Below are 24,909 nucleotides of genomic sequence, written 5' to 3'. Positions count from 1 at the left end.
TGAAATGTTCCTGGTGTGGCTTCACCCTGCCCCTTTGGAAGGAAGAACGCCCCTTTGGAAGGAAGAACATCCCTTTGGGTGAAGCCTGTTGTGTGTAGGGGACAAAGGGGAGGTGTTTGCCATGTGGAAACTGTTCCACCAGTGCTTTTGGAGACTGTGCACCAGCTCTCAGTTGTCTTCTGGAGATGGTAGTCAAGGCTGAAGGCTCTTAGTGCCATTGTCAGCAGCAGGAATTGGCTCCCAAATGCCTTTTCGTGAGTCCATGGCCACCACGTCTTGTGCTGGGGTGTGCTCAGGCTGGAGAGGTGGAGTCCTGCAGAGAGACAAGGAGGCGAAAGAGGGATGGACCAGGCAGATGTTCGGTGGGAGAACCTGCGTAGAAAAGCTTGGAGCCCAGCTCTGTATTTGACATCTCAGCATCCAGTGGCCTTTAAAAAAGTGACCCACAAACAGGTAGTTTCAGTTCGTGGTCTAACAACCCCCTTTTGAGAGAGCAGGAGCAGTTGTAGCAGAAGGGCCAAGAGTATATGGAAGTGGAGGGTCATCTGTCCCCTACGGTGACCTCATCTTAACCTTTAATAGTTAAATGTTTGGTTTAATTTATTAAAGTTTATCTCAGAGCTTTCTCTGTTCCATTTAAACCTCTGTATCCATTTACTTAAAGCTAAAATTGATAAAGGGAGATTAATTTTTTTCTGTTTTCTAGACACTATTTCTGCTTTATGAACCAAAGGCAGATTGATTTAATTTTTTGTAATGCCATTATCAAGGAGAGCAGATCACAACACCTTCCTTCTCCCTGCAGAAGCACCCAGTCATGGATATACTGGGAATGGGGGAAAAGGGAGAATGGGGAGCTAAGGGACCTTCTTTCCGTAGGAGGTTCTCCTGGTGGCACGGTGAAGCAAGGTGAGCCACCCCCAAGTCAATATGAGGATAATATCGGGGCCTTGTGTCTCACCAAGTGACATGCCAAAAGAGGTGGGGAATTTTGAGAGCACAAACCATGGTAATGTGCATGGATAACTGTGCGAGCTGTAATTAATGATGGAGATAATGAGAAAGGAAATCTCATCTGAGCAAAGCTCATGAGTCAGGCAGGATTTGGGGACTTTCACAATTCCTCCATTGGTGAGTGGTGTTTACTCTGACCTCTCTTCGGGCAGCCATTAATTGCTGCCTGATGAACCAAACCCAATAACAACATTAACAGACCTGCTAATTACCACGGAATGGAGACTAACTCCTCCAGAACATATAAAGGAGAACTTCCATCACCCCACCAGAGGAGCGGAGGATCCTTCACGCTCATTTCTCCTCCCGTGTTGCAACCTTCCCCACCTGCTCTCTCGTCTTTTAACGCTCTGAAAGGGACGCCATGAGCCACCATTTCTCCAGATTTGGGGATGGGAATTTCAGCTCTTCTTCTGCTCACTGTGGCACACTGGGTGGTGGGAGAAGTTCATCCACCATAACCTACTGTGAAGACAACAGAGGAGAAGAAAGATACAGTGGTTATGGGTATGGTTATGGCAGCAGGAGTCTCCACAACCTTGGTGGGTTTAGGAATGTTTTTGCTGGTGGAGGCTACGGAGGAGAAGAAAGAGGATATGGAAGGTGTCTGGGATTTGGTGGAAGGAGATACCTTGATAGGGGCTTTGGTAGAAGAGGATATTTTGTAGGAGCCTTTCAAGGTGGTGAAGCAGGACTTGGTAGCACATATGGAGGAAGTTCAGGCAGGGAGGCATTTGGAGGAGGCCTTGGTAGAAGTGCTTTTGGTGAACAAGGGGCTGGCCAGGGCTTTGGGCGGGCTGGTGTCAGCAGAGGTATCGAGGAGGTCCACGTCAATACCAGCCTGCTGAGGCCAATCCAAGTGCAAGTTGACCCCGAGTTCCAGAGAGTGCGGTCAGATGAGAAAGAGCAGATTAAGGCTCTCAACAACAAATTTGCATCATTCATCGATAAGGTGAGTCTCTGTTCTCTTTTTCACTTGTTATCTGGGAAAGGGGGAAATACAAGGGATGCTGCTGTGCTGGTGTGAGAAATGGGGACACCTTCATGTTGTATCTTCTCCCCCCAAAAATCACAACGTTGGCTGGGTTCCCTTATGCTGGTGTGAAAATCTTAATAGCTTGCTATAAACACCACTGCGTGAGTCGCATTTAGCCCTGGGACACGTATCTCCGAGTCATCTTTTATGGCAGGACAATAGCAAACTGCTGGGATGTCACCAACACATTGACTCACCTCTCTTTTGAGGAAGAAGGTTTCCGTGTGGTTAGAAATAGTCCAGGGGCTGAGAATTCTTGGTGCCAGCAGGAGAAATGGGTGAGGGACTTGGACATCCTTGATGTGTTCTGTGTCTTTTGCTCAAGCGAAGGGAAATGTTGCATTTCGCCAAATTACAAAACAAGAAGTCACTTCTTCACTTGGAGGTCCCAGCCTCTTTTGGGTGGCCAGCGGCCCCCACATCTCTCTTCTTGACCTCTTTCCTTGGCTGATGCTACAATGCTTTCACCTGTGCCTGCTCATTCCTTTCTACTCACAAACACGGGAACAAAACAGCCTCAAAAACTCTTCCACCCACGCAGACCTGACACGTGCCTCTGGTTGGGTGGTGACGTGTGTCTCTGCGTGGGGTGGAAGCTTTTAGTATTTGTTACGTGTGAAGACTTAAGGGCTTCTTGTATCACCCTACAGAAAAGGTGTTGGTTGCACCCAGAAATTTTAAGCGTGGCTTAGTCCTGAAAAATAGGAGCGTTTTTGACTCTTTTTCCCTTAAACCTCCTGGATGTTGGCTGCCAGGTCACAACCAGCTCAGTGTCCCAGCTGGGGAGGTGCTCTCCCTCTGGTTTTCCAAAAATACCAGCTCTGCTTGTTACAGGTCTTTCTGACCTTCTCTAAGGCAAGACAAAGCTAGGAAGAGAGAGGTCCTGTGTGGTCTTCTGAGAGGGGGTGAACTCTTCTCATGTGTTTGGGTGTCCAAGGTACTTCGGAAACACGTGAAGTCTCCTTTCACCCCAATCACCCCCTTAAATATTGTGAATTCAAGAGATGAAAACCCAGCGAAGGTTTCAGCATTGACTTTGAGAAGCAACAGTAAAATCATACACTTCTTTTGCAACAGATTGGGGAAAAAAGAGGTGTCCCCCCATCCATCTAAGCTCTCTCATGTGTTGGTACCAGTGTTGGTCCCAGTGTTACTACAGTTGGTCCCACCTGATGAAACCTCTAGATGTTACTGGGTTGGAAATATTAACTGGGATTTGGTTTGCTGTAGGGACTGATGCTGATGTTGGTGGTTCCTCCAGTGCTCAGAGGTTCTTCTGCTCTGCCTTTCAGGTTCAATGTCTTGAGCGGCAGAACCAAGCTCTGATGGCCAAATGGGAACTTCTGCAGCAGCAAAGCACCCGACCAGAAGAGAGCAGAAATATCACCTCTTTCTTCCAATCTTACATCAGCAACCTGCAGAGGCAGCTGGAAATGCTCCAGAACCAGAAGGAGCAGCTGGATCCTGAAGCGTATAATATGCTTCATCTGGTTGAAGATTATAAAAAGAGGTGAATAATCACAAGTCATAGAATCACAGAATGGTTTGGGTTGGAAGGAACCTTAAAGACCATCTCATTCCACCCTCTGCCCTGGGCAGGGACACCTCCCACCAGACCAGGTTGCTCAAAGCCCTGTCCAACCTGGCCTTGAACCCCTCCAGGGATGGGGCAGCCACAGATTCTCTGGGAAAGGGCATGCTGGAATTTTCCAAGGCACTGAAAATCACACTCTGGGACAGCTCATCTTCTCACCTCCAAGAGCTTTGTAGCCTTTATAGCACTAATCTGCAATAGGTTTGTTATGGGACTGGACTTTGACGCTGGAAGACTAAAGCAGATTTGGTGAGGGTATAACCCAGAACAGTAAGAGGAAAATCAAAGCCCCCCTAGATCTACCCCACTCTCCTTTGTTTTCCCACAGAAGGTTGGGTTTTGCCAAGAAAGGTTGGACCAGATGATCCTTGAGGTCCCTTCCAAGCTGGTATTCTATGATTCCCTCCTTCTGTCCTCCTTCATGCCCTTCCTCCCCCAAGCAATGAATAGCCCAGGACTCCTTACTCCTGCTGGTAGTTGTGGTCAACCCTGGAGAGTGGGGAGGGGAGGGACAGAGCTGAGCAGTGGGGTCAAGTTGAGAAGAGTCACCACTTCTTCTGGCTTAGCTGCACCCAAAAGATAATATATGTCCAGAGCTCTGAAAAATGTGGTTTCGTTCAGAATTAGACATTGGAACTGATCTATTTCTATCCCACTTTGTTGCCTAATTTAGGCCATAATTTTGCAGTTGTCTTTGCAGTTGCCACAAACTGCAGTTAAGTGAAAAATTGGCACATTCCCTTTTGGATGATTCTTTTTGGTTTCTGATCCACTTGACTGAAAAATAAGGACTGCCTCTCTCTTTTCTCTGCTGCAACAGATTCGAGGATGAGATCAACAAACGCGCGTCTAAAGAGGAGGAGTTTGTGGAGCTTAAAAAGGTGGAGTAATCCAAGAATGGAGCTAAACCAAAGACTCAGAAATAGAGCAATAACTGGGTGGTTGCTGAGGTTTTCAAAAGCAAGGTCTTTGCTTAACTTTGTCTGACTGAAAACCTGAGCTTTTAACTGTGAGACCAGAGAGGAATAATTTCTCTAGAGCCTGAATTGGTCCTTTGTAAGATGAATATCTAAAAAGTGCTGGTCTTTCTCTAGTCACTCAGTCACAACCCAGGTGAGACATCATTATTAGACTAAATAATGTCTACAGACAGCTTAGGTAGCAGAATAGAAAATTTATTCGACTTTTTATTACAAGAATTATTGCAATCTATGTTTCTACATTTTGCTGCAGCCATTTTGCTTATTTGCGAACCATTCTTTTCTTCTAAGAGTCAGCAACTTTCCCTTTGTTCCAATTGTTTTTCAAAGGAAATATGAGATTTGTGGGCCGTTATTTCACCCCAAGAGTGAAGGCTTTAAAGAAATGTACCAAGTCTCGTAAGAATTCCACAAATAGGCCTATGGCTTTTTTTTTTTTTTACAGGAACTGGACAGTGCCTACATGGGAAAAATGGAGTTTGATGTTCGGGTGGAAATACTGAAGCAGGAGCTTGAGTTCCTCAGGTGCCTACATGAAGCTGTGAGTATCCTTCTCAGATGAAAAACTTACCCTCGGGTCTTGAAGGACTTGTATTTTTTGGAGGTTCCCAGAAATTTTGCCTGAACAGGATTTTTTTGGTGTGGAGAGTGGATCATCCTTGGCCTTTGATCTTCTAAGGTCCTTTTTCGTCCATGGGTGAAAAGGGGGTCTAGTGTGTCACGAAGGCTGGAAGAGACATTTGAAAATTAGCACTGGTGGTGGAACAGTAGGACCTGGGGGATGCAGGAAGTGGATAACTGGCCAGAGGGTGCTGTTTCTTCCCTCATAACATGACCCAGACTGCTCACGTGGACTGCTAAAATCCAAAAATGTTGTTTTCCTTGCAGGAACTGTCCCAGCTGCAAACAGTAGTTGGCAACACCAATGTCATTCTGTCCATGGACAACCACAGAGAACTCAACATGGACGGCATCATTGAAGAAGTCAGGCAGGAGTATGAGTCAATTGCTCAGAGAAGCAAAGCTGAAGTAGATGCCATGTATCAGGGCAGGGTGAGTAGATAAAAGATAGGGAGGCAAATCTGTCTGCTGGGTGGAAAAGAAACCAAAAATGTCTGTTCTCTTCTCTGCACATCAGTACCAGGACCTCCAGAACATGTGGGTAAATCAACGTGAGCAACTGAGGGGCAGTTACCAGGAAATCCAGGAACTCACCAGGCAGGTCCAAAGGCTACAACAAGAAATTGAACTTGCGAGAAAAGAGGTAAAGCTGATACTTTCCAACATGACTAAATTATCTAAGTCACTTCCACGTGGGGACTTGGTGGAGTATAACGTAGCCTGTCCTTTGGAGGCAAACCTAGAGGTGATGTTTTCTCTTCAAAATGAAGCAGATCTAGATTTTAGCTGCCTACATTGGGATTTAATTTGGGTTAATTTACCCAGTCTAATGTATCTTCTGTCGTTGAGGCAGGTCTTTTAATTTCCGAGGGCTGCCAAAAGGGTTTGACAATCCTGGTCCCATAGAAGGGAAGTGGACACGTTCTCTTTGTCCCCTCTGCAGAATTCTGGCCTCCAAGAAACCATTAAAGATGCTGAGCAACGTGGGAGCTCTGCCATCAAAGACGGCCAGCAAAAGCTTCAGGAGCTGGAAAAGGCCCTGCAGGAGGCCAAAGATGATCTGACTCGCCTTCTCCATGATTATCAGGAGCTGCTGAACGTGAAATTGGCCCTGGATATTGAAATTGCCATGTACAGATCGCTCCTCGAGGAGGAGGAGGCCAGGTAGGGACAAACTATTCATCCTGGATAGAAGGACCTGTACAAAGCAGAGTGTCCCCAGTTCTTCAACCTATGAGAAGATGAGTTGTTGCCTGGAAGGGGTGACCTCTTTCTTTGGTGTACGGGTAGAGACTCGTCTGACTTGTATTTTTATTGGGTGTTTTATCTCAATGTCACTTTTCCTTCGCAGGTTACAGGAAGGCTCCCCAGCCACCATCTGTGAGTATCTCAAGGGTTTGCTTTAAGGTCACGGTTACTGTTTTGTTGTCCGTGGTACTTAACACCCACCATCAGAACAACCTCTCTTAGTCCCTGGCCCAGTTTCCTGGGGAAATGAAGCAAATGGTAGTCCCTTGTGAGTGTGCGTGTGTGAATACACATGTGTACAGATTCATGTGTCACCACTGAGCTACTCACTTCGAAACTCATTGGCTAATTTCAACCAAATTTGTAGGAAGTGGGGAACACCCCACTTCTTCTCTAGGTCTGTGTGGTGCATGTCAGAACTGAAGGAAAAAAAATCTAATCCTAAAAATTGTGGGAATAGTAGGGCAGCTAAAGGAGAGAGAAACTTCCTGGCCTTACAGGAAGGGCTGCACTGAGTGTTCACCTAAAAGATAAATCTAATAAAGCCAGATCCACATGAGAAAACATTTCGTAGGTACTTCTACTAAAATGAAGCTCATTGTAACCCCTTTTCAAAGATGTGACTATGACCACAAGAGGAGGCTTAATGATGAGCACAGCTGATATAACTACTTATGTATGCTTATAATTTTGGGGGTATAAAGACTAAGGTGGACATTGTTTTCATTTCTTGCAGGTGTCATTGACCACAACACAAGAGCTACTGCAGTCTTTGGAGTACACCCTGGAGGCTTGAAAGGTGTAAAGGGAGGGTTGAGCTCTGGAGGTGGCAGAAGCAAAGGATCAATCTCTGGAGGAGGAAAAGGCGGAAGCACTGGAGGATGGGGATCGGGCTCTGGCAGTGGTGGGTCTATCTGTGGAGGTGGAGGCTCTGGGTATGGAGGAGGAAGCTCAGGCAGTAAAGGCTCCATCTCTGGAGGAGGAGGAGGGAGCTCTGGCAGTGGTGGGTCCATCTGTGGAGGTGGAGGTTCCGGGTATGGAGGAGGAAGCTCAGGCAGTAAAGGCTCCATCTCTGGAGGAGGAGGAGGGAGCTCTGGCAGTGGTGGGTCCATCTGTGGAGGAGGAAGCTCTGGCAGTAAAGGCTCCATCTCTGGAGGAGGAGGAGGGAGCTCTGGCAGTGGTGGGTCCATCTGTGGAGGAGGAAGCTCTGGCAGTAAAGGCTCCATCTGTGGAGGAGGAGGAGGGAGCTCTGGCAGTGGTGGGTCCATCTGTGGAGGTGGAGGTTCCGGGTATGGAGGAGGAAGCTCAGGCAGTAAAGGCTCCATCTGTGGAGGAGGAGGAGGGAGCTCTGGCAGTGGTGGGTCCATCTGTGGAGGTGGAGGTTCCGGGTATGGAGGAGGAAGCTCAGGCAGTAAAGGCTCCATCTGTGGAGGAGGAGGAGGGAGCTCTGGCAGTGGTGGGTCCATCTGTGGAGGAGGAAGCTCAGGCAGTAAAGGCTCCATCTGTGGAGGAGGAGGAGGGAGCTCTGGCAGTGGTGGGTCCATCTGTGGAGGAGGAAGCTCAGGCAGTAAAGGCTCCATCTGTGGAGGAGGAGGAGGGAGCTCTGGCAGTGGTGGGTCCATCTGTGGAGGTGGAGGTTCCGGGTATGGAGGAGGAAGCTCAGGCAGTAAAGGCTCCATCTGTGGAGGAGGAGGAGGGAGCTCTGGCAGTGGTGGGTCCATCTGTGGAGGTGGAGGTTCCGGGTATGGAGGAGGAAGCTCAGGCAGTAAAGGCTCCATCTGTGGAGGAGGAGGAGGGAGCTCTGGCAGTGGTGGGTCCATCTGTGGAGGAGGAAGCTCTGGCAGTAAAGGCTCCATCTCTGGAGGAGGAGGAGGGAGCTCTGGCAGTGGTGGGTCCATCTGTGGAGGTGGAGGTTCCGGGTATGGAGGAGGAAGCTCAGGCAGTAAAGGCTCCATCTCTGGAGGAGGAGGGGGGAGCTCTGGCAGTGGTGGGTCCATCTGTGGAGGTGGCGGTTCCGGGTATGGAGGAGGAAGCTCAGGCAGTAAAGGCTCCATCTGTGGAGGAGGAGGAGGAGGGAGCTCTGGCAGTGGTGGGTCCATCTGTGGAAGTGGAGGCTCTGGGTATGGAGGCGGAAGCTCAGGCAGTAAGGGCTCCATCTGTGGAGGAGGAGGAGGGAGCTCTGGCAGTGGTGGGTCCATCTGTGGAGGAGGAAGCTCAGGCAGTAAAGGTTCCATCTGTGGAGGAGGAGGAGGGAGCTCTGGCAGTGGTGGGTCCATCTGTGGAGGTGGAGGTTCCGGGTATGGAGGAGGAAGCTCAGGCAGTAAGGGCTCCATCTCTGGAGGAGGAGGAGGGAGCTCTGGCAGTGGTGGGTCCATCTGTGGAGGTGGAGGCTCCGGGTATGGAGGAGGAAGCTCAGGCAGTAAGGGCTCCATCTCTGGACGTGGCCACAGCTATAGTGGTGGATCCAGCTCTGGTAGTGGTGGGTCCATCTGTGGTGGAGGATCCATCTCCGGAGGAGGAGGAAGCTCAGGCAGTAAAGGCTCCATCTCTGGAGGAGGAGGATCCAGCTCGGGCAGCGGTGGGTCCATCTGTGGAGGTGGAGGCTCCGGGTATGGAGGAGGAGGAATCTCAGGCAGTAAGGGCTCCATCTCTGGAGGAGGAGGAGGGAGCTCAGGCAGTGGTGGGTCCATCTGTGGAGGTGGAGGTTCCGGGTATGGAGGAGGAGGAAGCTCAGGCAGTAAGGGCTCCATCTCTGGAGGTGGCCACAGCTATGGAGGAGGATCAAGCTCTGGCAGATGCAGTCCCCAGAGTGGTGGGATGAGCTCTGGTGGTGGCAGCAGCTCGGGCAGGAGAGGCTCCATCTCTGGAGGTGGCCAAAGCTATGGAGGAGGATCAAGCTCTGGCAGATGCAGTCCCCAGAGTGGCGGGATGAGCTCTGGCGGTGGCAGCAGCTCGGGCAGGAGAGGCTCCATCTCTGGAGGTGGCCAAAGCTATGGAGGAGGATCAAGCTATGGCAGTGGTGGGTCCATTTGTGGAGGAGGAGGCTCAGGATATGGAGGAGGTGGAAGCTCAGGCGGTGGAGGGTCCATGTGTGGAGGTGGCCACAGCTATGGAGGAGGATCAAGCTCTGGCAGATGCAGTCCCCAGAGTGGTGGGATGAGCTCTGGCGGAGGCAGCAGCTCGGGCAGGAGAGGCTCCATCTCTGGAGGTGGCCAAAGCTATGGAGGAGGATCAAGCTATGGCAGTGGTGGGTCCATTTGTGGAGGAGGAGGCTCAGGATATGGAGGAGGTGGAAGCTCAGGCGGTGGAGGGTCCATGTGTGGAGGTGGCCACAGCTATGGAGGAGGATCAAGCTCTGGCAGATGCAGTCCCCAGAGTGGTGGGATGAGCTCTGGCGGAGGCAGCAGCTCGGGCAGGAGAGGCTCCATCTCTGGAGGTGGCCAAAGCTATGGAGGAGGATCAAGCTCTGGTAGATGCAGTCCCCAGAGTGGTGGGATGAGCTCTGGTGGTGGCAGCAGCTCGGGCAGGAGAGGCTCCATCTCTGGAGGTGGCCACAGCTATGGAGGAGGATCAAGCTCTGGCAGATGCAGTCCCCAGAGTGGTGGGATGAGCTCTGGCGGAGGCAGCAGCTCGGGCAGGAGAGGCTCCATCTCTGGAGGTGGCCAAAGCTATGGAGGAGGATCAAGCTATGGCAGTGGTGGGTCCATTTGTGGAGGAGGAGGCTCAGGATATGGAGGAGGTGGAAGCTCAGGCGGTGGAGGGTCCATGTGTGGAGGTGGCCACAGCTATGGAGGAGGATCAAGCTCTGGCAGATGCAGTCCCCAGAGTGGTGGGATGAGCTCTGGCGGAGGCAGCAGCTCGGGCAGGAGAGGCTCCATCTCTGGAGGTGGCCAAAGCTATGGAGGAGGATCAAGCTATGGCAGTGGTGGGTCCATTTGTGGAGGAGGAGGCTCAGGATATGGAGGAGGTGGAAGCTCAGGCGGTGGAGGGTCCATGTGTGGAGGTGGCCACAGCTATGGAGGAGGATCAAGCTCTGGCAGATGCAGTCCCCAGAGTGGTGGGATGAGCTCTGGCGGAGGCAGCAGCTCGGGCAGGAGAGGCTCCATCTCTGGAGGTGGCCAAAGCTATGGAGGAGGATCAAGCTATGGCAGTGGTGGGTCCATTTGTGGAGGAGGAGGCTCAGGATATGGAGGAGGTGGAAGCTCAGGCAGTGGAGGATCCACGTGTGGAGGTGGCCACAGCTATGGAGGAGGATCAAGCTCTGGCAGATGCAGTCCCCAGAGTGGTGGGATGAGCTCTGGCGGTGGCAGCAGCTCGGGCAGGAGAGGCTCCATCTCTGGAGGTGGCCACAGCTATGGAGGAGGATCAAGCTCTGGTAGATGCAGTCCCCAGAGTGGTGGGATGAGCTCTGGTGGTGGCAGCAGCTCGGGCAGGAGAGGGTCCACCTCTGGAGGAGGAGGAGGGAGCTCTGGCAGTGGAGGGTCCATGTGTGGAGGTGGCCACAGTTATGGAGGAGGAGGATACTCAGGCAGTGGAGGATCAAGCTCTGGAGGTGGCCACAGCTATGGAGGAGGCTCTAGCTCTGGCAGATGCAGTCCCCAGAGTGGTGGGATGAGCTCTGGCGGTGGCAGCAGCTCGGGCAGGAGAGGGTCCATCTCTGGAGGAGGAGGAGGGAGCTATGGCAGTGGAGGGTCCATCTCTGGAGGCGGCCACAGCTATGGAGGAGGATCTAGCTATGGCAGTGGTGGGTCCATCTGTGGAGGAGGAGGCTCAGGGTATGGAGGTGGAGGAAGCTCAGGCAGTGGAGGTTCCATCTCTGGCGGAGGCCACAGCTATGGAGGAGGCTCTAGCTCTGGCAGATGCAGTCCCCACGGTGGAGGGATGAGCTCTGGTGGTGGCAGCAGCTCGGGCAGGAGAGGGTCCATCTCTGGAGGAGGAGGAGGGAGCTATGGCAGTGGAGGGTCCATCTCTGGAGGCGGCCACAGCTACGGAGGAGGATCCAGCTCTGGCAGTGGTGGGTCCATCTGCAGTGGAGGAGAAGAAAGCTCTGGCAGGAGAGGGTCCATCTCTGGAGGTGGCCACAGCTATGGAGGAGGATCTAGCTATGGCAGTGGTGGGTCCATCTGTGGAGGAGGAGGCTCAGGGTATGGAGGTGGAGGAAGCTCAGGCAGTGGAGGTTCCATCTCTGGCGGAGGCCACAGCTATGGAGGAGGCTCTAGCTCTGGCAGATGCAGTCCCCACGGTGGAGGGATGAGCTCTGGTGGTGGCAGAAGCTCGGGCAGGAGAGGGTCCATCTCTGGAGGAGGAGGAGGGAGCTATGGCAGTGGAGGGTCCATCTCTGGAGGCGGCCACAGCTACGGAGGAGGATCCAGCTCTGGCAGTGGTGGGTCCATCTGCAGTGGAGGAGGAGAAAGCTCTGGCAGGAGAGGGTCCATCTCTGGAGGTGGCCACAGCTATGGAGGAGGATCAAGCTATGGCAGTGGTGGGTCCATCTGTGGAGGAGGAGGCTCAGGGTATGGAGGTGGAGGAAGCTCAGGCAGTGGAGGTTCCATCTCTGGCGGAGGCCACAGCTATGGAGGAGGCTCTAGCTCTGGCAGATGCAGTCCCCACGGTGGAGGGATGAGCTCTGGTGGTGGCAGCAGCTCGGGCAGGAGAGGGTCCATCTCTGGAGGAGGAGGAGGGAGCTATGGCAGTGGAGGGTCCATCTCTGGAGGCGGCCACAGCTATGGAGGAGGATCCAGCTATGGCAGTGGTGGGTCCATCTGCAGTGGAGGAGGAGAAAGCTCTGGCAGGAGAGGGTCCATCTCTGGAGGTGGCCACAGCTATGGAGGAGGAGGAAGCTCTGGCAGTGGTGGGTCCATCTGTGGAGGAGGAGGCTCAGGGTATGGAGGAGGAGAAAGCTCTGGCAGAAGAGGGTCCATCTCTGGAGGTGGCCACAGCTATGGTGAAGGATCAAGCTATGGCAGTGGTGGGTCCATCTGTGGAGAAGAAGGCTCAGGATATGGAGGAGGAGAAAGTTCTGGCAGGAGAGGGTCCATGTCTGGAGGCGGAGGAGGAAGCTCAGTCTCTGGAGGTGGGGGATCCAGCTCTGGTGGTATCTGCAGGTCTGGCAGTGGTGGGTATAGCTCTGGAGGGGAAGGGGGTTATAGTGGAGGAAGCTGTGAATCTGGGAGATACAGCACCCCATATGGGACTGGGGAATGCAGCTCTGAAGGAAGGTGCTCTCCTGGGAGGTGGGATTACAGGTCTGTCTATGGAGGTGGCTCAGGTTCTTCTGGAGGCACTTCCCACAAGTAATATTTGCATGCAAATATCTGCCAGTGGAACGGGAAGGGAGGCATTCCCCTCACTATGGGAGGCGAAGGTGGCTTTCCTGCCCACCACGGAGTCACTGCTAGTGGGTCGCCCATAATCCTGAGCTCTCTTCTCCGTGCACAGCCATCTCCTTTGTTGTCCAACCATGTGCCTCTGGTTTATGACAATATCGTGATGGTGACTGTTCCCTTAGGCTTTCTCTGCACTCTGCAACCCAGGCTGTTTGGAACCTTTGTCTTTGGCAACTAAAAGCTTGAAACCCTCTCTGTTGTGTGTGTGTTGGTCTGTGGGAGGTCGTGACTATTATGGGTATCATGAGGTTTTTTGAAAGGGGTCTTTAAATATCTGAATCGGTTTATGGAGGTCTCATCCAACCCCAAGAAAAAAAAAATGGTGAAAAAGTGGAAGAAGGTGTTTACCAAAAAATGTCTGTTGGGGAGGGGGACCATAAGATGAACTGCTGTGAAAATGGGCTTCAGGGGCCAAGGCCTGTTGGCCTCATCCAGCCAGTCAACCAGGACACGGGGCTCCATCCCAGTTCCATCATTCCCTCCAGGAGTCACTCTTTAAATAACCAAGGGACGGAATTGTCCATGTAGATTTTCTTAGCATTGCAGCTGCAGGTAAAGAAAGGAGCAAGAGTTTACAAACAACGTCTCCTTATCTCACTTCTAGTCACGTTTTTCCCCTTAGGGTCCCAAATCAAAGCTGGATGGTCCAATCAAAAGTTCTAATGAAGAGCAGAGCAGCTGAGATTACCGGGACAGTTTGTTCAAGATGCTCAACACAACTGTGTCACCTCAATTTAGCAACACTCCCTTTAGATAACTGGAATGTCCCAATCCCATAGGGAATATTTCATGTCTTTTCCCCAGTCGGAGGGAAGGTAGAATCCTCTTAAGTGTTTTTCAAAGAAATCCAAGCATGGAGAGTCCTGGGGGTGGCAGCTTGTGGGGAGCGAGATACTCAGCGTGGTGGGAAATCCACCCTGGAGACCCATTTGCAAATGGCTGTAGAGGCGTGAAAACAACCAGAGATGTTTGATGAGAAGCCACAAAGCGGCCAAATCAGACCTTTATGGCTGAGTCTGGAAGCAGTTATGAGAACTCCGCATGTGGGGAGGTCTAGACACTATTTCAGTCAAAACTAGGCTATCACTGCCCTCATCAAATGCAGAAAGCCCCACGCAAGCTGTGAAGCAGCCGGCTGTGGCAGCACAATCTGGAGATTGTGTTAGCAAACCCTGCTGAGATAAGGCGGCGTTTTCATCTGTGCTGGCTGGCATCCCACAGGCTCAGCGTGTGGGTGGTGTGAGTCTACCTTGGCTTGCAAAATGCCACGTAGAGCTGCCCTACAACAGCTGAGACGGTTTATTCACCCAAGCACAAACCCAGGCTGGGTGGAGAATGGCTCGAGAGCAGCCCTGAGGAGAAGGACTTGGGGGTGTTAGTGGATGAGAAGCTCAACATGAGTCGGCAATGTGCACTGGTAGCCCAGAAAGCCCCCTGCACCCTGGGCTGCATCCCCAGCCCTGTGGCCAGCAGGGCGAGGGGGGGGATTCTGCCCTTCTGCTCCGCTCTGGGGAGACCCCCTCTCCAGTGCTGCCTCCAGCTCTGGGGCCACCAACAGCAGAAGGACATGGATCTGTTGGAGCAGAGCCAGAGGAGGCCACGGAGATGCTGGGAGGGCTGGAGCCCCTCTGCTGGGAGGACAGGCTGAGAGAGTTGGGGGGGTTCAGCCTGGAGAAGAGAAGGCTCCGGGGAGACCTTTGAGCCCCTTCCAGTGCCTAAAGGGGCTCCAGGAAACCTGGGGGGACGACTCATGATCAGGGAGGGGAGCCATGGGATGAGGGGGAAGGGTTTGAGACTGAAAGAGCGGAGATTGAGCTGAGATCTGGGGAAGAACTTCTTTGGTGTGAGGGTGGTGAGAGCCTGGCCCAGGTTGCCCAGAGAAGCTGTGGCTGCCCCATCCCTGGAGGGGTTCAAGGCCAGGTTGGAGGGGGCTTGGAGCAACCTGTTCTGGTGGGAGGTGTCCCTGCCCAGGGCAGGGGGTGGCACTGGGTGAGCTTTAAGGTCCCTTCCAACCCAAACCATTCTATGATTAATGGTTGCTTCTACATCACTCCCTGAAACAGTTCAGTTCTTCAGGATTCAAATGACAAACAAGCTCCATCGTAACAACCCCATTTTTTATCTAAGAAATCGGGTAAGAGTCTTCAATCAAAGACAAAGCCTCTCTCCGTACAATAGAAAGTGGAAGCTGAGAGAGATAATTCCACATTCTGCCGAGTATTGTTGGGCTTTAGTTTCACTGTGAAATTAATTATGCAGACAGGGTGCCTAGAGCTTCTCAAGAAATAAAGAATTAATATGAACACTGTGGTGAGGTCTGCGGGTTTTCTACTGATCGGTTTCATAGACCGAAAAGGAAGAAGGGAGAGTCAATGGAGAGAAACAGGCACTTCTGGAGGCAATTCAAAAGACCTAATTTGTGCCTCTGCCTTAACAGGGGATGAATCACCCGCCGGAGATCAGACAAACCCTCTTTTCAGTTGACTGTAGCAGGAGCTGGGGAGACCAGCCTGGAGAAGAGATTGTGAACCCCCAGCTCCTGCAAGGGGCTTGATCAGCATTTCCACTAAGTTCTTTTAAGTACTGTTTACACCCTGGTAGCACATAGCCTTAAGTGCTGGGCTAATTTGGTGAAGAAAGTGTTTGGAAGAGTATATCAAAACCTGTTCTGCTTGTCAGCTAAGCTATAATCATATCTCCAGTTTCTGGAGACAGGTGTTCTGGCACCTCCTTCCATATAAAACTATCCCTTTTTAAGTAGGAGTGAAAAACCCAGCCCAGGAGCTCAGCTGTCTAAAAATATAGCATTTTTAAAATGCTAAATTATTGTGAGTTGTGTGGTCCCAACTCCTGCTGGTACCTGTAAGGAGCTCGTGTATTCAGCTCTGTTAAGACCATGGCTGAGTTTCAGGTCTTTGGACCATACAGAATTGAGCTGGGACAATCAAGCAGAAGATTTTTGTTTCTTTCCACCACCACAGCACGTGGAAAGTGTGGAAAGTGGCTAAAAGAGGTGCAATGTCAATGTGGGGAGCGTGGGGACGGGTCCACTGCTGATTTCTTGTTGACTCAATGCTAAGTTCCTTACGTCAGTTAGATATTGCCCATGCATTTTGGATGGAAAGTGCCACAAGACAGACTGCTGAAGGCTGTGCCCAGAGGCGTTTTGATTTTTGAGGTCCAGGGGCTGAGCTGAAGTCATGAGAGGAAGAAGAAGATCATAAGACGGGGCCTTAAGGTTGATGCCAGTTAATGTCTTGGGGCACGTACCATCAGTCATCGAAGCACCATAAACACGCTCAGGATGTGACACTGAAAGAAGGTGTCTACTGACACCCTGTGCCCAAGCACAGCTCGAGCCTCCAAGAGTATTGACATGATGAACAGGGTTTCAGGTATGAGGGGAGGACACCGATGTGGTAAAGAAGATGACGGTAGGTCAGTTGTCATTAAAGGTGGTGGTAACTCTCTAAGTGGTGTTTTTCTGCCGAGAGGTGCGTTACTGGGTTCACACGTATTTCACAAAACACCCAGGCTCATAGTCAACCTCTGAGTACAAATGCACATGAAACCTCACCACCTCGCAAGGACTGAGGACCTTGTTGGTCCTGTGCTGGCCTGGCTTCTAAATATTGCCCTCTACAGCTGTGAGCCAGCTCTTACTAGTGGTGTCCTGAGTGGTTTCTGAGTGTTGTGAGGTGTGGACAGGCTCGTGACACCACCAAGATCCCAACCAAGAACCCATGTGGAGAAGGAGGCTGAAGATGCATTAGATACCACCACCTAGTGGGAGAAAACAGTCGTACCTCGGTTGTGTAGAACATATCTTTGTGCTGCCTCTCCCACTCCCTCTCTGACTGATGGAGCTCTGGGCTTCAGCCCTCTTTGCTGAAGGATGTGGCCAAGAACAAGAAGTTCCCTCCTGATTTACTTCGTCAAAACCCTCTGAAATTAGTCATAGTTCCATTGTAGCACCATGAAAATTGTGGGCCTCCTCTCTTCATTGCTGGGCCTCTTTCCAAAATTCCTGGTGATTATAAGTAAATTAACAAGCTGTGATTAGCCTGGGAGCTACTCCCCCGGTGCCCACATACACATAGATCCCTCCTTCTCCTGAAAGGGAGCTGCAGGAACACAATCACTCTGACATAAATACACCCAGTTCCATCAAGTAGATAGAAGCAAGTGGAGAAGATCTGGTGGATTTGAAACCTGGAGACTCTCTGCTGTCAAATGACACACAAAGACTTTGTCTTCTGCAGCAAGTTGGGTGGGATGAGATGAAGTCAGGAGAGGAAGGCAGAGCTGACCTTGTGGTCCTCTGAACTACAGCCTGAGCTGGGCAGTTGAGAACAGCCCAAGGGTGGCATCATCTGCCTTTTGGGGACTCAGGGTCATCAGGGGACATCTAGAGCCAGATGGATGAACCTTTCGCCATGTTCTGGGGGGTGTGAAAACCCAAGTTTGGGAGTTTTGTTTATCAAACTGTATCTACGGGAGAAAACTTTTGAAACCACCCATGACCCTGTAGGCTCCAACCACATCAAGGAACCACAAGCTCTTAGCTAATTCTTCCTTGCTTGAAAGGAATAAAACTCTTCTTGGTAGCAGCAGGGCCAGGGAGATTGTCCTGAGATCACCCACGCCTGCCCAGAAGGTGCAGGAGGACCTTGACCTTCAAGCATCATGGCACCTCATCACCAAGACCATGAGACCCAGCAAAGGGGATTCACTGGAAGACCAAGGAGAGACAAACTGGAATCACAAAATGAAGACCGAGTCAGATCAGCTCCAGGCCAAGTGCCCTCCTCCTGGGCTCCAACCCTGCTCTTCCAGCTGGGATAGCCACCGTCTCTGCCCGTATTTAAGCAGCCAAGTGAGACACCCAGGACTTCAATCATTCCTGCTCCTCTCTGTGTAGGTGTAATTGATACCACTGTCAAGAACCTGCAATTAAGCCGGTTGTCTTTCCAGCTGCTTCATACCCTCAATTATCCCTCTTGCTGGGCTCAGGGCAAGCTGTTCCAGTGCGGAACATTTGCAAATAATGAGGTGCAAGAAAACCTTTGGCATCTGCCGCTCCTGGAGACAGAATGCCAGCAAGGTTTCTCGTAACCAGTTGTGTTTGTCATCAGTCCTCTTGCGAAAGGTGATGAAAGAGCCCTCCAAAGAGCCCAGGGAGCAGAAAAAAAATAAAATTAAAAAATCTCTTCCAGACCAAGGAAATAAATGAACACGTGAAACACTATCCCACTTCTTGGGCCCCTCACTACAAGAAGGACATTGAGGTGCTGGAGCGTGTCCAGAGGAGAGCCACCAAACTGGTGAGGGGTCTGGAGAACAAGTCATAGGAGGAGAGGCTGAGGGAACTCTTTGGAGAAGAGGAGGCTGAGGGGAGACCTCATTGCCCTCTACAACTACCTGGAAGGAGGGTGTAGAGAGGTGGGTGTTGGCCTCTTCTCCCAAGGCAATAATGGACAGGACCAGCAGAAAAGGTCTGAAGCTGCGGCAGGGGAGGCTTAGATTAGATATTAGGAAGAATTACTTTGCTGAGAGGGTGGTTGGGCACTGGAACAGCCTGCCCAGGGAGGTGGTGGAGTCGCCATCCCTGGAGGTATTTAAGAAGCCTGTAGAGGTGGCACTTCAGGGCATGCTCTGGTGCCCGAGATTGTGGGGGTCTTTTGTGTGTGTATGGTTGGACTCGGTGGTCTCAGAGGTCCTTTCCAACCATGAAGATTCTGTGATTCTTGGGAATTTGAAGGCCTTAAATGTTGAATTGCCCAAAACACACTGACCAAGGTGGGAGCCTACTGAAAAAAGGTAAGGATTAGCGTGAGATAACAGCAGGGGAAGCCCGTTTCTCTCATATCGCCTGCAATAAAACCCTTCGCCTTTCTGTTTTGAAAGAGACTTTGGCCAGAAGCCACAAGGGCCGAGAGGCGATGGTGGCTCCACCCCTGAGGTGTTGAGAGGCTCTCAGCAAATATCTCAGCAAAACTTCTCAGCCTTTTCTTCCCTGTCTGTCAAACAACTCTCATAAATCTTTTCTGCTTGCCTTGAGGTATCCCAAGGGTTTTAATTACAACCTCCAACATAAAGGATCGTTAACAGAGAGAAGCCACACAGCAGCTGTATTAAGAAGGTATTTTTTTGCAGGATCCTGGTTGCTGCTGTGTTCATAGTCTGCCCACCACGGCCGAGCCTACCCCTATTCCCAATTAAACCATTAACAAGCACCCAGTCAACAGCCTTGTGGCTGAGCTTCCTATTTCCTAAGCAATTTATTGTCCTCTCCATGGGAGTCTCTTCGTTCGATGTGTTCTACATGATCAAAACCAAAAACTTAATGAGAGGATAGAGCTGCACTTATTTATTCCTCTAAAAGTCGAGCATCCAAGCCTGAACTGGTCCAAGGGCTGGAGTCCCTCTGCTGTGAGGACAGGCTGAGAGAGTTGGGGGCGTTCAGCCTGGAGAAGAGACGGCTCTGCAGAGACCTTTGAGCCCCTTCCAGTGCCTAAAGGGGCTCCAGGAAAGCTGAGGGGGGACGACTCATGATCAGGGAGGGGAGCCATGGGATGAGGGGGAAGGGTTTGAGACTGAAAGAGGGGAGATTGAGCTGAGATCTGGGGAAGAACTTCTTTGGTGTGAGGGTGGTGAGAGCCTGGCCCAGGTTGCCCAGAGAAGCTGTGGCTGCCCCATCCCTGGAGGGGTTCAAGGCCAGGTTGGAGGGGGCTTGGAGCAACCTGGTCTAGTGGGAGGTGTCCCTGCCCAGGGCAGGGGGGTTGGAACTTGATGGTCTTTAAGGTTCCTTCCAACCCGAACTATTCTGTGATTCCTTGACAGAGGGAGATACTCTTAAGGCCATTTGTTAAACTGTAATTAATGTAAGGAAGGAGGACAAACTCAAACAAAAGAAGAATCCTCACAAAAACCCAGCCCATGGAATCCTCCAAGCTGAGTATGCAAACAGAGCGACTTAAAACCAGTAAAGTTCCATAGGATTTCACAAATGTTCACTGTTATGCATTGTTTTGCATATTTAAACCTGCGAATTGCTGCCAGGCAAGGCAAACCCCAAGAAAACCCCAAATTATTCATCTGCAGCAACCAAGCCCCACTTCTGAGCTGTGTATAAAGGAGGTGCTCAGGAGTGTTGGTGCAGAGAGCCCCTTTTGAGCTGCATCCTCTGCTGTCCTCCAGCATCCTCCCCTCCATCACCTCTGCCAGAATGAGCCAGCAGCTGTCTGCTGGGAGGTCTTTTCATGGAAGGAGGTTCTTCTCGTCATCTTCTGCTGCGAGCAGCATGAGCCGCTGCCGGAGCAGTGCCTTCCCCTCTGCTGGGCTATTTGGAAGAGGTTATGGAGCCTGGAGCCACAGCAGCCAAAGCTCCCCAAACCCAGAGGGGCATAAATGGGTTTCTTCTGCCCATAGCCTCGCTCAAGGGGCCTGGGGAGGCTGGGGGTACCGGGGCATCCATGCTAGCGGTGAAGGTGGGGGTCATGGGTTTGGCTTCCACAGCAGGAGCTGCAGGGGTGAAGGTATTCGTGCTGTGCTCATCAACAAGAGCCTGCTGCAGCCTCTCGAGGTGAAGATTGACCCCGAAATCCAGCACATCCGAAAGCAGGAGAGAGAGCAGATGAAGAACCTCAATAACCAGTTTGCCTCTTTGATTGACAAGGTGAGAGCTGAGACGAGACTTAAAGGAATGATGAGATTGAAGTGTGAAGGAAACATTTTTGTGCTCAGGTCTTTGATTCAACTCCTCTCATCCTATTGCACGAGCCTTATGCTCATTCTAGCACATGTGACTCCAGTACCGTGGGCTGCAAGTGCAGGTCTAGCTGATAATGTTATTTTAACCCACTTTATATGCTCATGTGCTTTGATCATAGAATCACAGAATAGTTTGGGTTGGAAGGGACCTTAAAGATCATCCATTTCCACCCCTTCCAGTTCCATTTCTGGAGCTGTCTAGAGCTTCCTTGGAGAATGGGAGAGCAGCATTCCCAGTTTGCTGTAGGATTATAGGATGATGAAGATGACAATACCCCCCTTTTTCCCTCTCATCCCCTTCAAACCACAAGGAGCCCCTGGAGCATTGACTAAGAAGAGCAAATGCCTTGTTGACCCCACTTTCCTCTGGTCCCCATACGATGCATGAATCTGAAGAAGGTGGCTTTGCTTTCTGAGTGCAGGTCCAGCATCTGGAGCAGGAGAACAGGTTGTTGGCCACCAAATGGGACCTACTCCAAAAGCAGGTCCTGCCATGCCGTAAGAACATCCAGCACGTCTTCGACAATGTCATCTGCAGCCTGCAGAGGCGGCTGGACTCCTTGTTGCATGAGAAGGGGCAGGCGGAGCCCGAGCTGAACGACATGGAGAAGCTCGTTGAAGAGCTCAGGTGCAAGTGAGTGAGCAGAAACCATACACAGGGCAGCGAGCTCAAACAGCTTGGCTAATTGGACTTTTATTTTTGTTCATATAAATAGACTTCTCTCTAAAAAAAGGCTGAGATCCAAATGAACCCTGACCCCTAAATACAACAAACAAGGTCTCCAGCCTCAGAATGACCCAGCAACTCTCCTCTCCTCTCCTCTCCTCTCCTCTCCTCTCCTCTCCTCTCCTCTCCTCTCCTCTCCTCTCCTCTCCTCTCCTCTCCTCTCCTCTCCTCTCCTCTCCTCTCCTCTCCTCTCCTCTCCTCTCCTCTCCTCTCCTCTCCTCTCCTCTCCTCTCCTCTCCTCTCCTCTCCTCTCCTCTCCTCTCCTCTCCTCTCCTCCCTTCCCTTCCCTTCCCTTCCCTTCCCTTCCCTTCCCTTCCCTTCCCTTCCCTTCCCTTCCCTTCCCTTCCCTTCCCTTCCCTTCCCTTCCCTTCCCTTCCCTTCCCTTCCCTTCCCTTCCCTTCCCCTCTTTTTCCCAACAGATACCAGCAGGAAGGGAACAGACACACAGCTGCCGAGAATGAGTTTGTGCTCCTGAAGAAGGTGAGGAATTTGTCTGAACGGAAGGGTCAGACACAGATCAAAATTTCTCACTCTAAAAGTACAATGAAATTGCCGTAGGTCTCCGTGTAGAAGCATTTTGACTTCTAAATGCCTGCAAACTCTTTTAGGATGCGGACTGTGTCTATCTGGCCAAGGTAGAGCTGGAAGCAAAGGTGGAAACACTAAAGCAGGAAAGAGAGTTCCTCAAATGTGTTTCTGCTCAGGTATGGATGCCCCTGTCCCAACCTTGTTGACAGCAGCTATTCCTACCACCCGCTCCTCATCTATGGTGATTTAGGCCTGATTAAACCAATCCATTGGGGTCCCTTTGGGAGGCAATGGGGATCCCAGATAGGGAAGACTTTGAGATCTCAAAAAAACCACCCCCAAACCCTCAAGCTGCACGTGTGACCAAATGTAATCTCAACTCCCAGGCTGTGGCTCGGGTCGGACTCTCAGTGGTGGTGTTACTGCCACTGGAGTGTGAGGTAAGACCTCTGGGGACAGAGACACCCCGAGAGTTTATTGCCATTTCATGTGGCTTCTAGGAAATTGCGGAGCTGGAGAGAAGTCCCTGTGACACCTCTGTCATTGTGAAGATGGACAACAGCCGAGGCCTGGAGATGGAGGGGGTCCTCAGGAGCGTTGCGGGCTGGTATGAGGACATGGTTCAGAAAAGCAAAGCAGAGTTGGATGCCTTGTACAGGACCAGGGTAAGTTGCAGCATCCAGCAATGGATCCTTGATTCCCTGTCAAGTGTAGTAGCGCAAAGGCAGGGATTTTTTCCTTCTGTCTTCACTATGTAACTTCTGGACCTAATTTTCCATTCTGCAAAACTCTTTGAGTCTAAAAGTCAGGAGGACATCCCTGGGACAGGACAGGGACAGGACTCAGTCCCGCGGGGAATGGGGAGGTTGGAGGTGAGTTGAGCAGCGAAAGCTACAGGAGGAAGGCTCTGTTTGCTGCTGGAAGTCTCAGGAGCTGCTAAGTCATGAGGACCTTCCTAAACGTCGTTTAATTCTCTCTGGAAACAGAAGCAGGCTCCTATATTGCATTAATGATCAGTATTAATTGCCAGCTCTCTCTTGCCTTACTATCAGTTCCAAGAGCTTGAGGAGGCAAAGGGGAGACGTTGCAATGAACTGAAGTCCCACCAGCAAGAGACTGAAGAGCTGGGTTTTGTGATACAGAGAAGGCAGTGTGACCTCGAAAATGTGAAGAAGCAGGTATGACGGACCATATTTACTCACTGGGTCCTAGATGTGAGGTCCCAGGTTGTGTTTTCCATAGCTCTGTGGCATTTCTTTCATCTTTATCAAAGAGCATTGCCTCACACTGGCTCCATTGGTCTGGAGAAGATCCTACCAGTGCTGAGCAGGGAAGAAGGGTTGTCTGCTGGCCTATTTGCTGTTGGATCATTTTGATTATTGCAAGGAACTAATTGCACCAAATCAGATTGTTGGATTAGCTACAGCCACTCGGAAAATTGCTAGAATTGCTCCAGTGAGAATTCTGGCAGGAGACAACGCTTCTGACACAGGTTCAAAGCATCAAATAAATAGGGTAGAATTATGACTCACCAGTAATTCAGCATCCATAGAAACTGGGATAATTTTCAGACCATCTAATTCATTATATAGTTTATAACGGGAAGTAATGGAAAACCTTAATTATTAGTTCCAATGAGAACAAAGTATTGGTATCCTCGAAACAAGACTTAGACTCCGTCTGGCAGTACGGGGACGTGTCCAGCCTTTCTGTAGTATTTCAGAATTGGAATCTGATTTTTGGGAACATTTGGCTTTCCCCCAAACCAACCTCAATATTTCCCACTTTGGGACTCTCAAAAGAAGTGAGGAGTTCTCTTTTCAAAGGTGAGTGTGGCAAGAAAGGGGTCAGGGAAAGTGAGGACTTCTTGTGTCCCCCCCCGGCAGGTCTCCTCTCTGCAAACATCGGTGTGTGATGCTGAGCAGCGTGGGGACTGTGCCCTGAAAGATGCCCGGGAGAAGCACGTTGAGCTGCAGAATGCCCTCCAGAAGGCCAAGGATGAGCTGGCTTGCATGCTGAGGGACTACCAGGAGCTGCTGAACGTCAAGCTGGCCCTGGATATCGAGATTGCGACATACAAGACTCTACTGGAGGGTGAAGAGAGCAGGTAGGTACCAACACCACTGTGTGTGGGCACTGCTCAGTCCTTGGGACACTCCAGAAGAGACAAAGAGACTGGGAAATGCCAGAAATGCCAGTTACGTGATGGATAACCTTGCGACCTTCTTCTCCGTCAGGATACGCCTTGGGAGCCCTGTGAGAGTGTGTAAGTAAGCTCAAGCTTTTCTATTTTCCTTACGACATTAAACAATCCAGGAGGGGGAGGAGGAAGGCTGCATCCTCCCCATGAGTGCTCCAGCTTGTGTTTCCCTGTGACAGCGATCACCACCTCTTCCAACACCATTGCCAGCCGTGCAGCCGAGATGGCATGTGGAGCTGGGAGACAGTCCAGAAGGTGCAAGTCCTCCTGTAGTGCTGGTGGAGCATCCCTACCTGAAGATGCTCATGTCTGCCACAGAGGATTCACCTCCAGAAGCGTTTCCAGCTCTGCAGGTGGGCACCACACCCCAGGTGCTCCCAGCTGCATGCCCAGGAGCGAAGAATTTAGGGCTGGAGGTGGGGGCCCTTCATGCCAGAGCTCAGCCCCCCCGGGCACTGGTGGTCTCTGCAGCAGGAGTGCAGGGAGCTGCGGAGGGACCTGCAGGGCCACCAAGAGTACGGGCAACTCCGCTCCCCCACGAGGGATGTGTTGGCCAGGGGTGAGGATTTCCACTGGACCTCCATGCCCCAGGAACACCCGGATCTAAACTTCAGCTTGCGAGAGTCGGGACAACTAGGACGTAAGACCTAAGGTAGAGAAATGGAAGCCCTTGCTCCACTTCTCAGTGGTGAAAATGTCCTCAGCTCCACCTCATGCACAAGGAAAAGCCACACTGGGCACAAGCAGGTTGTAGCATTGTGAAACCACATCAGAGAAACTCCACCAGCAACACATCAAAAAA

The 24,909-nt window shown here is 51.3% G+C and overlaps 2 protein-coding genes across 2 annotated transcripts; both read left to right on the top strand.

Moving 5' to 3' along the window:
- The first annotated feature begins 1,232 nt into the window (after nt 1–1,232).
- On the top strand, nt 1,233–6,413 carry LOC141476248 (keratin, type II cytoskeletal 8-like). Its single transcript, XM_074164883.1, is given in 8 exon segments — nt 1,233–1,275; nt 1,278–1,966; nt 3,343–3,560; nt 4,465–4,525; nt 5,070–5,165; nt 5,513–5,677; nt 5,763–5,888; nt 6,189–6,413. Coding segments are annotated over 8 exon segments (1,623 nt in total).
- A 5,964-nt stretch (nt 6,414–12,377) lies between these two features.
- Nucleotides 12,378–24,181, top strand: LOC141476222 (keratin, type II cytoskeletal 7-like). Its single transcript, XM_074164836.1, has 10 exons — nt 12,378–12,597; nt 19,062–19,131; nt 20,080–20,557; nt 21,075–21,286; nt 21,799–21,859; nt 21,988–22,083; nt 22,408–22,572; nt 22,960–23,085; nt 23,794–24,014; nt 24,145–24,181. Exons 1-10 carry the CDS (start codon nt 12,378–12,380, stop codon nt 24,179–24,181), a joined length of 1,686 nt encoding a protein of 561 aa, XP_074020937.1.
- Nucleotides 24,182–24,909: the final 728 nt, after the last annotated feature.

The sequence above is a fragment of the Numenius arquata genome, chromosome 29 (assembly GCF_964106895.1).
Source record: "Numenius arquata chromosome 29, bNumArq3.hap1.1, whole genome shotgun sequence".
Lineage (NCBI taxonomy): Eukaryota > Metazoa > Chordata > Aves > Charadriiformes > Scolopacidae > Numenius > Numenius arquata.
Note: the sequence above shows the minus strand (reverse complement) of the source record. Positions and strands in the feature narration are given on the sequence as shown.